The 17,444-nt window shown below is 31.8% G+C and overlaps 1 protein-coding gene across 2 annotated transcripts; it reads right to left on the bottom strand.

Moving 5' to 3' along the window:
• Positions 1-797: 797 nt before the first annotated feature.
• Positions 798-17,444, bottom strand: LOC140446895 (uncharacterized). 2 transcript variants are annotated; one of them, XM_072539482.1, is made up of 3 exons: positions 16,924-17,066; positions 13,743-13,961; positions 798-1,361 (listed from the first exon to the last, which is right to left on the bottom strand). In XM_072539482.1, exons 2-3 carry the CDS (start codon positions 13,945-13,947, stop codon positions 1,306-1,308), a joined length of 261 nt encoding a protein of 86 aa, XP_072395583.1. In that variant the 5' UTR covers positions 13,948-13,961; positions 16,924-17,066; the 3' UTR covers positions 798-1,305. The 2 variants fall into 2 exon arrangements, with proteins under 2 accessions (XP_072395583.1, XP_072395582.1); XM_072539481.1 differs by lacking the exon at positions 798-1,361 and adding an exon at positions 17,281-17,444 and having other exon boundaries at positions 13,825-13,961; positions 16,924-17,225.

The raw sequence follows: 17,444 nt of genomic DNA, 5'->3' as shown, positions 1-17,444 counted from the left end.
GTCTGTTTCGCCATATAGTGTTATTAAGGCATCCTGCCAGTATATTTGCGTTTTGTACTTGATCTCCCACTTCTTTGTCCAGGTCTCCATAGCTAGACAATGTAATTCCCAGGTATTTTATTTCCATTACTTGTTGAATACTGATGCCATCAATTTCTATTTTAGATCTGGTTGGTTCTTTGCTGACTACTATTGTTTTAGTTTTCTAAGATGAGATTCTCATATTAAATTCTTAAATATTTTTAATTTCTTTGTTTCCCATTATGTATCCTCTTACTTTGTTAACGCTTTTGATGATTTCATCCATGATCAAATTGAAGAGCATGGGGCTCAATGAATCTCCTTGTCTTATTCCGCTGCCTATTTCTATAGGTTGTGTAAGTTGTCCATCTATTTATTCTGACTTCCATCTTGTTGTTTTGGTAGATACATATTTTCGATAGTTTTTCTAATATTTAGATGAACTTCTCTATTATATAAAAGATGGATTACATATTTGAGTCTTGCTCTGTCAAATGCTTTCTTTAGGTCAATCAGATACAGAAATGCTGGTATATTATAATCTAATGATTTCTCAGTAATGTTCTCTGTTGTTCATCTGCTAAACTTATCCTCTGATTTATTAGCGCTTGTAAAATTTTAGTTGTAAGTTTTAGCGTAGTATTTAACAAGTTTCTACCTCTGTAGTTTTCTGGCTGTTTTTTATCTCCTTTTTTAAATACATAGTAGAATTAGTTCGCTAGTTCTCCATTCTTCTATAACATTCTTTATACGATAAAATTAAAATGATAAAACCCTTATAGGTAGTTAATTTATATTTATTAATATAAAACAGAGAGTAGGTATTTATTGATTCTTTCAACATAGACTGACAAAAAAATGTTTGGATTAAGGCATGTCTTCAGTCAAATTGAATTGACCAAGAATCGCATTGCTGGTAACCTACTAATGCTCCAAAGTTGTTTTGGTGAGGCTATGCTGAAAGTAATTCGAAATTACAATACGAAATGTTTTTATACATAGTTTTAAAATATACATGTCATTACAAATACAAAATCCAATCATGAACCATCATTGAAATCACAATATTGAATTTCGTATTAACAATATACTTATATATTATGAAACAAAAAATTGAGTTGTAAATATTTTTTAGTAAAATAAGTGCATAGGGTAGGAGCGATAATCTAGTAAAATAATATTTGCTATACTGTTGCTCAAGTTACATTATTATACCTGCATGTATATACAGATAAATAAAACCTAAATATAAAATAAATCACTTCTTTTAACAGCAGTCTTGCATTATGAATATAGGTCAACATCTGAGACGTCGAATTCTTCAACTGTACTCCAAGATTCTAAAACAAACAGAAAATATAAATTAATATAGAATCTAGCCTAATTTGTCAAAGATTAACCGTCAGTAAAGAAATCAAAATACTCGTAAGTTAAACGTTTAAACTAAATATAAATTTGGTGTCAATTTAAAGCTAATTTTTGTGGTATTTCAAGCGTTCAAAGTTTCTTTAATTTGATTGCGTAATAATTGGTTAATCCAGGGGTTCCCAATTTTTTTTTTGTCTCGGGACCCTAATTAACGATAATTTTTTTGGAGGAACCCTAATTGACAATATTTTTTTTTGGCGGAAGCCTATTTTGATAAATAAAGAAATTATCTTGTATTTTGAATATTTTTCATGTAAGACTGTAAAAGAAGGAAGAAATTATGAATGAAAAATAATATTATAAGAAATACAAAATATTTATTACACAAAGATAAATACAATTAAGTAAGTAGCTGTAACTATTTCAATGCGAAGAATTAAATTTTTTCACACATTTTCTTATAATAATATTAAAATTGGGCTTAAAATTAAAATTAAATTTAAATTAAAAAAAATTAAAATTAAATTAAATTAAAATTAAGATTAAAATGTCTGACAATTGAATACGAAGATCCGGAACTGCATCCAGACGATTTCTGAACTTGTTTTTGGTATAAGCGTAAGCCGAAAAACCAGTCTCGCATCGGTAAGTCGTCACAAAAGGAAGTAGAACCATGATAGCTTTCTCAACGATTGCGGGGTATTCATCTTTAAGTGCAATCCAAAAGTCATTCAGATTAGAATCTTCTGATTCAAATTTTTGTTTTAGAAGGGATGAACACTTAATGTCGATCAAATTCTCATACTCTGGCATAGTTAGCATCGATGGCTTGGTATGTTTTGTGAATGGATTCTGAACCCACTTGATGTCCTGTAACTTCTCCGGGAAATAATCTTTCAAGGATTTTTCGAGGTTAATTAAATGTTTTATGTCTCTTTCCACACCTGAGGTTACTCCTAACTCATTCTCTTTCAGAAAGTTATTTAAAAGATTGTTTACATTGGTAATTTTTTTGTTGCACACATTCTATCCAGAAGCAAATTTTGTTTTTAAGGGACGATATTTTGTCTTTTACTACAAATGTGGTTACTGTTCTTCCTTGTAGGAACTGGCAGAAGACGTTGAGTTTATCGAATATATCAGCTAAATAAGCCAATATCATCAACCATTGCTCATCATGCAATAGTTCAACAAGCGTACTAACAGATACAGAAATGGGTTGTTCAGCAAAGAATATCGTAAGCTCGTTGTGCAATTCAAATAATCTTGATAAAACATATCTGTTTCTGTAATAAATTGTTAATGATCAGCAAACAACATTGATAAATAACCAGCAACAACAATAAATAAACTTTATAAATAATAAACAACAAAAATATTAAATGAAAAGTAAAAGTGGTCATTGGTAAGACTGTATTAAATAGGTTAGATAAATAAAACTTCCTTACAGAACAACCAGCAATGGCTTCTTATGAAATATTTTCTCTAGACTCTGCTGGTATACTTTTTCCAATGTCACGTTTCCAAGCGTCGGCTTTTAAGATTCTTTGAAGCCAATGCCGACCATTGGCGTGGAAATTAAGAAAAGGGATCAGTTCATCAAACGCATATTTTAAGAAAAATCATATAATTTTTATTAATTTTTACATAATTATATTCAGGAAAATTCAATTTTTGGCAGAAATTGTTTAAACAATTTTTTAAACAAATTCAAAATATCACCTTTTGTGCTCCAAAAAATATTTTTTAGGTTTTTGGGTGACTCTAAATAAGATCTATGTCATTTTTCTGAAAAGTTAATAGTTTTGGAGATATAGGCGATTTAAAATCCGAAAAATGCGATACCTAATATGCATTTTCGAGGGTTGAAAAATATGTAAATGAGTATTTTTGAGATTCAAGAGTATCTAAACTAAAGTCTCAACATTGATTTTGGTGAGAAATCGGGGCAATATTTTCCGTAGCAGAAAAAGGTGATCTTTTGAATTTAAATTGTTTCCGGCAAAAATGTCCGGCACCCTTCAACCTTCGATTTGTTTAAACAGGGCATTTTTGAATAGGACTCTTCAAAGGACAGAATCAGTTTTTTTTCAAATGGGAGCGGGCTCACAACATCGAATAAATAACAAATTAATTCTTTCAAATTAAAGCTTGTTAATTTTAGTGATTTATAAGAATATTGGACTTATTATTTAGTTTTTACATAAACCATAATATTTTTTTACAATTATCTGTAAATAATGGCTCATTGTGTCAGAAAATTTTAAAAGATTGTCTATCCAGCAATTAAGATAGTCAACTGAAATTTAATTTTTAAACACGGCCTACTGTTAATGCACAAACAGGGTGAATCTTCAATATTTTGCTTCGAGTTAGAGATTTCGGAAAAAGTTATTTGGAAAAGATGTTCCAAATATTATTATAACCCCACATAACAAAGTTTTATGTCAAAATTCGCACTTTTACTTTTTTCATTAATTGAAGAGCTTATTTCCAAAGTAGACTTATTAAACTTTATAGATTTCTTCAAGTCTAGAATAAAGTTATATGTACCAAAACAACTTCTTATTTACCATTTAAAAGTGCATATGAAAATTGTAAAATTGTATAATTTGTATGTTAAATTTGTATGAAAATCTGTAGTTTCGTGGATTTCATTATATGGATTTAAGACACTTTGGAAATAAGCTCTTCAATTGTAGTCAGGATTCTAAAACGGACAGTTGGCTGTCCCGAGATGCATCTTTAGACAGCCAATTGTAGATTTAGGATCGAGATTACAAATAATACTGAAAAACTAAAATTGCGAATTTTGTCATGAAATTTGGTATGTGCGGTTACAATAAGTGGAACAACTTTTCCAAATAAGTTTTTCCGATTTCTCTAACGCGAAGCAAAATATCGAAAATTTACCCTGTTTGTGGATTCGCAGTAAGCCGCGTTTAAAATTTAAATTTCAGATGACTATCTTAAAAAATGTGCACTATCAACATGTATGGCTGTGCAAAATTTCAAATCTGTATGTATTTTTATAGCTGATATATAGAGGTGTCTTCATCTTAAATGCGACACACTGTATAATAATGAATACTAGTGTTCAAGATGCATCGCGATAGCAGTAAAGAAATTAATTAGAAGGACTAAAAAGAATCGTCAGAGTCTTCTGAAGTCGAATCGTTCCCAGGTTGGATAACTATTGGTGCTATTGCCGGTAAAACAGGATATTCGTTTTCTATTTTTACAACATGAGCTTCGCAATTTTTCCACACATCGCTATTAATGCCACTAATTATTTCTCGAATATCTCAATGGTCACTGCGCTTAATGTTGGTGACTGATTATATTTTCGCAATCGTTTTTTACGGTACCCCAAACCATTTCAATTGGATTAAAAATGCAATAGTATGAGGGTAATCGCAAAAGAGTATGGCCGTGCCTGCTGCAAATGGTGTCAATAACGTATTCGTTTTTAAAATTCCGACTTTTGATCATTCTAATTAATTCTTTCTTTACTGGAATCTTTTTAGGAACAGTGATGTTTTAAGTTGAATAAATTTTAAAATTTCGTCCTTTTTCGTGTTATTATTAGGTATTTTATTTAATATGCGGGAATGATACGACGCATTATCCATAACAATCACTGAATTCGGCGGAATATTGGGCAAGAGTTGTTCAACAAACCACTTTTCAAATAAATCGGCTGTCATATCTTCGTGATAATCGGCAGAAGACTTTGTTATATTTTTGGCCGACAATGGCAATGCATTAGATACAAAACCATCTTTGCTTCCGGCATGAAGAATAATAACACGTTTTCCTCGTGAACACGGTGTATTTAACGCACACTTGTTTGTGTTGTCAACCCAGCCGTACTTGACAACATCATGCGTATCGAACCAGGTTTCGTCTAAATAGATTATGTTTCTGTTTGAATTACGATACTGTTTTATTTTACTCAAATACTCTCGTCGAAGTTCAATAATACGCCGAGATTCCATTATTACCATTCGATTATCTAATTTCTTATATTTAAATCCACAACTTATCAAAATCTCGCGCAGTGTTTCCAAAGATGTATAATTATATTCAGGGAAATCTCTCAATTTTTCACGAATCAGTTCTAAAGTAGGCACTCTATTTTCTTTGTAAAAATTGTAAACTGTTCGCTGAATAACGTCTTTTGCAGCAGTGTCAATCCTACCCAATTTTTTATTTGGTCGCTTTCGTTTTAAGGAATGATCTGTAACAGTGCCTAATTTAATAATTGTATATATCGTCTTATACCCGATTTTTGTTAATACATGAATTCTCGAAACAATTGCATTATCAGCCATCCCAATATTTTCTTTTTTCAAACACTCATACATATTTAAAACTATTCTTTGGGATTTTACGTGCAAATCTTTATTTTTTAATTCGGGGCTGTCATTAACATAATTGTCATTATTTATTGATAACACAGAAGTTGATGCATCTTGATCATTCGTATCAAATGGTCTCCAAAACGCAATCCTAGAAAAATATAAGAAATCGTGAATACAATTAAACAAAGAAAGCTTGAATATCTAGGCCACATATTGAGACACGATAAGTACCGTCTACTGCAATTGATTGTCCAGGGAAAAATAGACAGTAAGCGAGGGCCAGGCAGGAGAAGACACTCGTGGCTCCAAAATCTGAGGAAGTGGTTCGGGCTCACATCGGTCGAACTATTCAGAAGCGCCGCAAATAAGATCAGAATTGCCATGTTAATAGCCAACGTTCGCAACGGACAGGGCACTTGAAGAAGAAGAAGAAAAATATAATATTACTTACCTTATAATAAGCCTCCGCCTCTGATAGCTGGTTGCAAAATGTAATATTTTAGGGTGTCACATAGCGAGACAAACAGGTGTTCATTACGATTTATGGCTTTGCGCTTCGCTGTTGCCATAATGCATGAGTTTAAAATTAGTGAATATAACTTTAATACCATATTAATATATCTGCAATTTTTCATGTTTCCAGGTAAGGTATAAAATCAATGATATTTGGAAAAAAATAATACAATTCTTGAAACCGTTTTTGAGAACTTGGATTCTTAAAAGTTGTCTGATTTCCTAAAAGTCGATCATTATATCTATAAAAGTATTACCTCTAAATTCACTAACATGGCAACGTCGATATAGACGGAACGTTCAAATTCTCTCCAGACTACAATGTTGCCGATATTCGAAAATTACTTAGAGTATAAGTTCACGGTATAATATACAAAGTTCACGGTTGCTTTAATTCATTAGTGAAGAGTTCATGGAAATATTAGTACCTAGTTAATTAATTTATAGATATATTTTTTGAGAATATGTTCATGTTATTTTTTAAGAGTGTTGTTCGTTGACTAGCAATTGAATAATAACGAATAGAGAATATTTTTTAAATATAACCTTAGGAATTTTAGGAAATATGTCTGACAACCTTGATTTGAAAGGCGGTCTCTTTGATACCAGAATGAGGAATGTTTATGTTGGAAAATTATTAGTGTATGTACTATAAAAGTGATTGAACAATTTTGCTACTTGCAAGACGTCCCGTTTTGAGCCAATTATTCATTATTATAAACTGAAACAAAAAAGAAAACCTTAATTTAATAAAATATGCATATGATATATGCACATGACAGTTATTTTAATCGGTTCCTAAATCTTGATTAGTTACAAAATGTATACAATCGGTTCTTGATAAAAATAAGTAAGAACATCAAATTAAATCATTTGCATTTGATTTCGAACAATGTCCTTAAAAAATATTTACGAATAAGCAAAAACTTACCTGCAAAGATCGAAAATTCTAGTTTAAGACAAGAAAAATTAATATCCCTGTAACCTCTTTTCTTTACATTTCACCAATAACATGAACACATCTCGTCTTGTGTCGCGGTGATGAATTAAATAAGTAGTGGATAGGTTTTACAAGAGATACACATCTCATGTAAAACCTATCCACTACTTATTTAATTTATCATTAAGTAAGGTGGGTACACATATGTTCCGAATACCGTCTCGAACCCCGTCGCGTACAGCGACGCGATCAACAGAAGTTCGCGACGTTGTTACAGGGGGCATTGAAATATGTAACGAACCGAACATCCTGCATGTGCAAGATGCAAGATTTTCTCTCCGTAATCCAGATAGAAGATTGGTCATTTTTTTTACACTCATCCACTGTAATTTGAATTTTAGAAGCAATCTCTTCCCATGCATCGTTTTTTTTATCTTATTGTAGTATCTGGGATTATTTGTATCCCATAATATCTCTTTTTCCCGATAATTTTCGATTAAGAGTAAACTATTCTCTTCCGTCCATTCCATCTTGATGCACTCAACTTTAAAAACACCTTCAACCTTCAAAATAGTAGACTGACTATTTTGAATGACTGGAGATTCGATAAAAGATTCGCAAGCTAGTCCAAACATGAATTCGCGGTGTACATTGTCGCGCTCAAATTTCTTTTGATGCGAAGGCATTTTACCGACAACCGATGGATCGCTTCGGATGAATCGCACTTGAGAACGCGACGGGGTTCGAGACGGCATTCGTAGCATATGTGTACCCACCTCAAGGCCGCGTGATCACTGAGTGTTGGAGAGTTGCAGGGTTGTGATTGGCTGTCTGCAGACTTACATGCATTTGTAAAGGTGGGTACACATATGCTCCGAATACCGTCTCGAATCCCGTCGCGTACAGCGACGCGATCAACAGAAGTTCGCGACGTTGTTACAGGGGGCATTGAAATAAGTAACGAACCGAACACCGCTCCGTACCTTGTACCAAACATTTTAGCGTTCCAGCAGTAATTGAGTTGAATTTGCATGTTCAAGATGCAAGATTTTCTCTCCGTAATCCAGATAGAAGATTGGTCATTTTTTTTACACTCATCCACTGTAATTTGCATTTTAGAAGCAATCTCTTCCCATGCATCGTTTTTTTTTTATTGTATTGTAGTATCTGGGATTATTTGTATCCCATAATATCTCGTTTTCCGATAATTTTCGATTAAGAGTAAACTATTCTCTTCCGTCCATTCCATCTTGATGCACTCAACTTTAAAAACACCTTCAACCTTCAAAATAGTAGACTGACTATTTTGAATGACTAGAGATTCGATAAAAGATTCGCAAGCTAGTCCAAACATGAATTCGCGGTGTACATTGTCGCGCTCAAATTTCTTTTGATGCGAAGGCATTTTACCGACAACCGATGGATCGCTTCGATGTACGTTGTTGACGCGTCGAGGTAAGGTACGCGGTTGCATGACTCCGTCCACACTTGAGAACGCGACGGGGTTCGAGACGGCATTCGGAGCATATGTGTACCCACCTTAACCGAACGGGAGAAGTCGTGTACACAACGCACCGTATTAAATAAAATCAGTTTGTGTTAGATTATCGTTTGTTTTAAATATGGATGGAAATACTCTTTCGCCTCCAAGAAAACGGGCAAAAAAACAAACAAAATTTACTGTTGAAGAAAAATGTGTAATTTTAAATACATATAAAAAAGCATCTGAGGAGTTAAACGCATAGAAGGGCTGCGAAGGTTTTATTAAATTTACTGCTGAAGCTACAGGTAAATTGTTAATATTGTTATGTTATTATTAATAATAAATAAAAATAATTTTAGGTATTAACAAATCATCTGTTAATATTTTAAAAGAACATCAAAAGAAGAAGCAAAAATAATGGTGAATTTAAACCTCCAAAACCTTACCAAAGATCTAAAAAAGTGCTGAAATTACCGATGAATATAAGAGCATGATTCGACGAATTGTTCACAGTTTCTTTTTACTAAATGAGCTTCCAACGGTTCAGAAAATTATGCAAAAAATTTAAGAAAACCCAAAAATTCCAAATTTAAAAAAAAACAACTTTGAAAAAGTTTTGAAATTAATTAATTTTCGATGAGTACAATTTTAGTACCAACTAACTAATATTAAATCTCATATAAATAATAATAAACTGACTCAAAGACTTCGGTCGATAGTCTTTTGGTACATAGTACCAATAAAGTATAATTCTCTCTCTAATAAACCTTTTATCTGGACTGATTCATTCTGTCATTCATTCATTCATTTCATGTCGAAATAGTGTTTTAAAGTAAAAAAATGAAATTATATCATGGAGGCGACGATACTTGCGATCCATAAGACAATATATGCAGGAAGACCGTACTATTTATTATTTGGATGAAACTTGGGTGAATGCTGGTCATACTGTTGACAGAGTCTAGACTGACATGTCAATGATCAGTGCTCGACAAGCATATATTGAAGGCCTTTCTACAGGATTGAAACATCCTTCTGGGAAAGACAAACGAATTATTGTTTTACATATCGGATCTAAAAATGGATTTGTTTGAATCCAAAAAAAAAATGGTGACTACCATGAAGACATGAACTCCCACCTTTTTGAAAAGTGGCTGCACAGGGTTTTGCCAACTTTAGCTAAAACGGCAGTTATTGTCCTAGATAATGCGTCCTACCATAGCAAAAAATATGAAAAGATACCAACTAGTGCTAAGCGAAAAGCTATAACAAAAGTATGTGGTAGATGAAATTATGAAGTCTTCAGGCAGATGGACACGAGTAAAGGGTGAAGTTGTAAGAAAAAATACCACATATAAATTAAATGACGTAAAAGTACTTTTTAGCGAAGCACTGAATAAAGTTAGATCGGATTCCTAGAAAAATGCTATCAACCATATAGATGGCATCATATCCAAGATGTGGGAACTAGATTTTATTGTAGAACGGCAGTTAGAACCACTGATTATTAAATTAGGTGATGACGAATCTTCATCCAAGGACACCGATAGTAATTAATTTATTAATTAAGAATAAAGGTAACCTCTTTTTGTCATATTTTATTTGTTTACTTAAAATGGTTGATAAAACCGAAAAAAAAAAAACATTGATCAGCAATCATTACATCGTTGTATGCAGCATCCCTTCATAACTCAATTATTACAGTGAAAAATAGAATTAAGTTTTCAATATGTATATTATGGGTTTTACCGCATTCACTGCGATAATTGTATCTCTCTTCTTGACCTAGTGTAAATCGAACTTGTGACGTTGGGAACTGCAACTCGTAACCAGCTCATGGCGTTCACGTGATAATTCTATCTATTCTTCGGCGTCCCAACCAATAGTCCCAACTGGCCGGTAATAAACATGATATTGAAAATTATAGGACTGCTTGTAAACAATTAGTATTACCTAAACTATTTAAATGTCTTATAAATAATTTGTTAACATGGGATTGTAAAGATTTAATTCATGTTTTATGACTAATTCAATTGAACATAAGGGTTGACGCTATCTACGCAGACTTCTCTAAAGCCTTTGATAGAGTTAACCATGATCTGCTTATTGCTAAATTACAAGGCTATGGATTTGCATGTAAACTACTTAAATGGATAAGAAGTTATCTGTCTGGTAGGCGTGGGTAAAATACGGAAATTGCTTATCTCAGCGAGTATCTGTAACCTCAGGAGTTCATCAGGAGTCTCATACTGGGCCTCCCTTATTTAATATATTTGTTAATGATATATCAGTCATTCAAAGTAGTAACATTCTAAAGTTTGCTGACGAGCTTGAAATATTTCAAATACTTAATAACCTAGTTGATGCCTCTTTGTTACAAAATGATCTTAAAAGCTTAGCTAGTTGGAGTGAGGTAAATATGATATGCTTAAATATAAAAAAATGTTTTAAAATTACTTTTGGTAGATCAAGGGAGTTGGTAAATTATTGTTATTGTATAAATAATGTACAGTTCGTTCGCTGTATCTTTGCACATGTATGAAATTATTCACGAATTATTTTTAAATTTTGTCTCAATTCTACCCACAGAATATAAAATGTTGAAATTAAGCCGCTTATTATATTAAAGGCAGTGATAAATTCTCATCATTGAACCTGCTTATTGTCAACTTTACAGCGTTGTGGTGTTTACAAAAATTATATTCATATTGTTTAATTTTCCATTACATTTTCTTGCCTTGAGTTTATAAATTTTCTCAAAAAGAGTTGTTATAACGACTAACTGTTCACTTAGTGTTGGATTCTTTGATGTAAGTATAAATTTTGCAGTTAAATTTTCTTACCTTTAATTTGACGTATCATTTTTGAATCTGGCTAAAACTCAGTCTAACGAATCGATATAAAATATTATTTGTTGTCATAAAATATCAAACAAATATAAAACAGAATATTTTTTCAAGGTTTTTATTTTTAGAATATGCCTGGAAATACATTAAATTCTCAATCCCAGCAACTCGTGCTGAATATTTTGAGTTGAACAAAAGGAATGGAGGACCCTTATTGGCACCTTTGGCTTGTGTTCAAGAGGTATTGTAATGAATTGTATGTTGTTTAATAATTTACGTATCATGAAATTGTTTTTAATTTAAGAGAGTAGCTGCTGCCTTGAAAATATCACGGTGTACAGTATGTACAATTAAAAAACGAAAAGAAAGCAATCCTGTCCTTTCAAGTCTAGGCAAAAGTAGACGTCGTCGTAAAAGCAAGACAACAGACAACAGTATTTCAAATAGAGCATTTCTTCCAATAATCATAATAACGTTGAATATGTAGAAAACTCAAAATTACGTTCAAAACAATTCTATAATGAGTTTTTAACATCCAGTACAATAAATAAACAAAAACAATCACTATAAATACGTTTAACGGGATATTAAACATTTCCTAATTATTTCATGAATCTAGAAAAGACTTACGTTTGATTTAAATGCTTTGATTTAATTCGTACAACTATGATGTGCAAAGATACAGCGAACGGAGTGTATCTTTAGAGGCACGTAATAATATTAAAGATTTGGTTCTATTCTTCTATTCATTTTGATTCTAAATTAACTTTGGAATATCATATTACTGAAACTTCAAGTAAAGCTTTAAAGATGTTGGAATTTATTGTTAAAAACTGTAAATAGTTTTCAGTACAAACTTTAAAAATGTTATACTTTAGTTTAGTTCGATCGGTTTCGGAGTATGGTTCTCTCATTTGGCCCCCTTCATATAATATTGATATCTACAGTATCAGGAGAGTTCAAAATAAATTTTTGAAGGTATGTGCTTACAAGATTGGTTTTATTAAACAACAATACACATATGGTGATATATGTTTAATACTTAATATTTCATACTACATCATAGAAGGTTTGAAGCAGATTTATGTTTCCTTCCTAAGATTATGAATGGATATGTTGAAGATCGAGAGTTACTCAGTTTAATAAGTTTTTATGTTAATATGTACTAGAAGAACAGGTAATACTGAGATTTTCAACATTTAGTTTCACACTACAAACTATGGTCAAAATGAACCCAATATAAGAATTCTAAGAACAGCCAATGAGCACAACAATAGTTTCGAGTTATTTGGAATACCTATAACAACATTTATGAAATCAATTTAGGTTTTAAGTATGATTACCTAATAAGTTAAGTTCCTAATTTAATTTAGTTTATTTTAATTTTAGTTTGTTTGTTGTAACGCAACTTATGCTTTGTACAGGTTAAAGTTATATTTTTGTAAAAATGGTATATCCGTAAATAAATAAATAAAAATATAAGTATTTAAAATTGTCATGCAAACTATTTTTCTTTATTATATTTTTTGGAAATAATTGTTTTGTTCTTTTTTTAATATTTGTTTTGTTTTATTATTTTTTTGTTATTAATAATACAAAGACCATGACAGTCTAATAAACATAGAATGTATTTGCTGGTGATCAAATAATTTCAGCAGAAGATAAACAAGACATTGTCTACATGATAAAAAAACTGGAAGAAGAATTTGGAAGATGGTATTTGGAAATTAATTATGATATAAAATGCAATACATCATCATTGGAAACACTGACGAAGATCTGGAGAGAAATAACAACTTGATAAAACAAACAAATGAATATAAATACTTGGGGGTAACTTTAACAAATACTGGATCAGGTGAAATGGATATAATGAATAAAATAAAGAAAGGAAGGACAATAACACTACAATTATAATTACACTAGATTATATGGAGCGACGATATTAGAAGCAAAAAAAATCATATTTTTAAAATAATAGTGGAAAGCTGCTCACTTTTTGGCTCATAAATGTGGGTGACAAATAAAAAAAGGACAGTTATCCTGGTATTCTAATATGGACATATGTGAAGGATGGATAAGACAAGTTTTTTAGAAGTAATGTTTCAGGCTAACCCTAATTAGGATTTTTTGATAGCTCTATTATTTATTGATCATGATTATTTCTAAAATTACACATACTACTATATTAAATACAATATCCTTACCATTTGACGCATTATCATTGTCACCTAAATCATTTTCCTGAACGGCGTTCAATCGAGGAGGAGGATGTCTAGGCATCCTTCTTGTTTGAACATTGATATCTAATTGCATTCTGACATCTAACACCATAAAACCTACTGTTATGAGAAGTGGAAGACGATACCTACAGTCCCAAGCTAGTTTCAAAAGAAACAGCAAAGGTTTCATGTTTTCCTGTAAAACTAAATAAAAAGGTGTTTGGTTATGTATTGAATATTATAAATGGTTGTTAACGAAAACATTAAAAAGATATTGTTCAAATATGGGAATGTAAACTTTAAGTAAAATATTATAGTGCAAAAAAACAATATTCAAAAATGTTGAGACTATCTGTTTAGAATTTAAGAACAGTTTATTATGCTTTCGTCATATCTAAAGTGTATCTATTAATATTCCTTCTTTAAAATGGCCTTCAAACAGTCATTGTCAAAATGTTTTGGCATCAGATGAAAAAAGCACAGTATCTTTTATCTTTGTTCATTTTATAATTATCATAGTAAATAAAAAACTATTATATATTGCTATAATAGTTAAATAAATTCTAATTTAGAAAAATAAAAGTGTGATGCACAATTATTTTTTCATTTAAGGATGAGAATTAACCCATTAGCGCCTACAGTCACCATATGGACCCAACTGTAAAGGTATTGTTTAATACAATAAAATTATAATAAAACAGGCAGCCAACATTACATTTACCGCATGAATACTTTATTTAGACTTGTCTGAACCTGCGTTGATGAATACTCATCAGTGTTTTATTATATTTCACAAGCTAAGGAAGTTAGAAAATCATGTTATAGTAAAAAGTGTTTGATAATGGATATCTGATTTATGTAAGTAAATTTTCAGTACCGTTTTTTTGGAATACTAGCATCAAATCAATTTTACTTATTTTAAAAGATCTTAAAATATAACGTAGTGTGCATATTTTTGTATCAAAATTACAAGGGGCAGTTAAAAATTCATGTAAATATTGCTGTACCCATATGGACCCACTAGGCGGTTATGTAGTCAAAACATATATCTTTTTATAATTTCAGTGGAATTGCACTACAGGAAGCTCTAGATATCGCATATGAAGAAAATGATGTAACAGACATTTTTATTAAGCCGCCTGAATCAAATTTTCTTACGGATGAGGATTCAGGTGACGAAGACAAAGGTGGTGACCTGGATAACTTGAATCCTCGTCAACTTCGTGTAGGTGCGGAAGTTGTATTTGCAGACTCTGAACGTCTAGGAGGTGTACAATCAGACCTAGAAGCAAGCTATGATAAGGATTTACCTGAATGGTAATTTATCTGCCAGAACCTACAACTTAGAGAAGCCCTGACATGCAAAATATTCTGGTGTCTGATGCTATGAAACGTGACAGGTTTTTACAAATTTGTCGTTTACTTCATTTTGCAGACAATAATAATATAGTTAAAAATGAGAAAATGTACAAACTAAGATCACTTACAGATATGTTAAAAAAATCGTTCATAGAGCATTTTGTCCCAGAAAAAAATATAGCTTATGATGAATCGATGATACGCTCTACTTTGGGCGTCACGGATGCAAACAGTTTATCAGAGGAAAGCCTGTAAGGTTTGGCTATAAGGTGTGGTGTATGAATACACCTAGCGCATATTTGATAAACTTTGGGAAATGGGATTAAACATCAGGGAAAAAATCCTAGATCTAATGAAGAATATCAAAAATATTTCGGAAAAGCTGCAGCTCCCATGGTACAGATGATCGAAGAATTGGGTGACAAAGGATCTCTGAGATACAAGGTTTTCGTTGATAATTTATTTACCAGTACAAACTTGTTAAGTACTCTAAAAGCTAATGGGTATGAGGTTACAGGTACTGTAAGGGATAATAGAATTCCTAGGAATTCTCCACTTGTTTCCAAAAAGACGATGGAAAAGAGGGCATGAGGGGAATATTTTTTAACATTGAATAAGGAGACTGGTATTCAATATGTTCGCTGGAGGAACAACAAAGTTGTAACAGCTGCAAGCACATGTTTTGGTGTTCAGCCGGTCAAAAAATGTGGAAAGATATTCCAAAAAGGATAGCAAGACAATACAAGTACCTAGGCCATATCTTCTTTCGCAGTATAATACCAGCACGGGAGGAACTGATCTCATGGACAGTAATATATCTTGGTAAGATATAAAGAGCAATATTTATATAAATGAAAATATATGGGTAATTTTTTTTTTCAGCTACCAAGCCGGCATACGTTCCAAAAAATGGTACTGGCCAATATTTACGTACCTCATAGACGCAGCTCTTCAAAATGCTTAGACGATATGTAGAAAATCCGGGAAGAATATTCCCGGATTTAGTCTCTTAGAGTTTAGAAGAAGTATTTGTCAGGTAAAAGTATTTTTATACAAAACTCAGAAAATGTTTACGATTCATTCAATTTTTGGACCTACTTAACGACATATAAAGTCCCCGCTAAAATAACTGGAAAAATAGGTAGAGCAGCAGGAAGTGATTTCCGAGTGTCTGACTGCGTCAGGTTTGACTGCAAGGATCATTGGATTATCTCTGTACCTGAGGGAAAAAGAAAGTGGTGCGCCATGCCAGTTTGTAGTTCAAAAGGGCATACAATGTGTAAAAATGCAACGTTGGGCTTTGCATTTCATGTTTTAAACCATTTCATACAAATGGGACAAATTAAAGAATTGTTTCAATATTTGATCTTGTCGAACGCCTAGTGGTCCCGTACGGGACCACCTTTTTTTTCCAAAAAAAAAAGAATTTTTTTTATTTCGGTTTAAATTTAACAAAAATAAGTTGTTTTTACGTAGTTTTAAATAAAATTATTTCATATAAAAAGAATTTTCTTTTCTCGGTGCTAATGGGTTAAGTGACAAGTTTAACTGTAATGAATGTTGAAATACTTTCCATTATCAACACTACAAAAAGAACTAAGAAAATAGTGTAAAGGAATTTAAGCTATGAATACTTATACAGAATGTTATTGATTAATTATAATAATAGAAGCTTCCTAGAAGTTCTTCAAATAAATATACAATCCAATATAGAATCTTCAAAATACAGCTTGGGACATAACAATTGTAAAACTAATAAATACACTAATTGTAAATTAGATTAAATAAACAACAAAATAAACTTTACCTATTAGTTGTTAATAGAGTCTGTACTCCTGTTTATAGGTGAATCACCCTCTTCATTATCTAGCTGGTCGTACTTTATGAATTCTACAATCTCTCCTCGGTTTAAAGCCTGTCTTTGAGGGGCTATGGCTCTAAGTACTTGAGAATTAGCTGTAGGTTCATCTAAATCCAGAATGTCTTCATCAAAATGATCAATACCGTTACCATTAACACCGTTAAGCAGTTGCTCCATACACGCCTCTCTCTTTGCTGCCAATTGAGTTAATATGTTTGGGTCGTTTTTTATTTTTCTTAGTTTTTCTTCTGCAAAATCGATTATATTGTCAACATATTTTGCGATAATATTGCGCCAACTTACCTAATAATGCGAGATATTCTTCAGAATCGGGTAATTTGTTACTTAATGAGGGCGTGAAATTATCTTCAAATTCAAATTTTGTAATGTTATTTTCCGAAATTGTAATGTCTGTTTGACAACACATCCAAGGGTCCATATTGCTTATTAATTGACCTTGGCCGCAT

The sequence above is a fragment of the Diabrotica undecimpunctata genome, chromosome 7, assembly GCF_040954645.1.
Source record: "Diabrotica undecimpunctata isolate CICGRU chromosome 7, icDiaUnde3, whole genome shotgun sequence".
Classification (NCBI taxonomy): domain Eukaryota; kingdom Metazoa; phylum Arthropoda; class Insecta; order Coleoptera; family Chrysomelidae; genus Diabrotica; species Diabrotica undecimpunctata.
Note: the sequence above shows the minus strand (reverse complement) of the source record. Positions and strands in the feature narration are given on the sequence as shown.

Excerpts from the sequence above, each read along its gene's own strand:
- LOC140446895 (XM_072539481.1), bottom strand. The coding sequence starts at position 17,416 with ATGGACCCTTGGATGTGTTGTCAAACAGACATTACAATTTCGGAAAAT. Across the intron at positions 17,226-17,280 it reads AGAATATCTCGCATTATTAG|AAGAAAAACTAAGAAAAATA; the intron begins GTAAGTTGGCGC and ends TCGATTTTGCAG.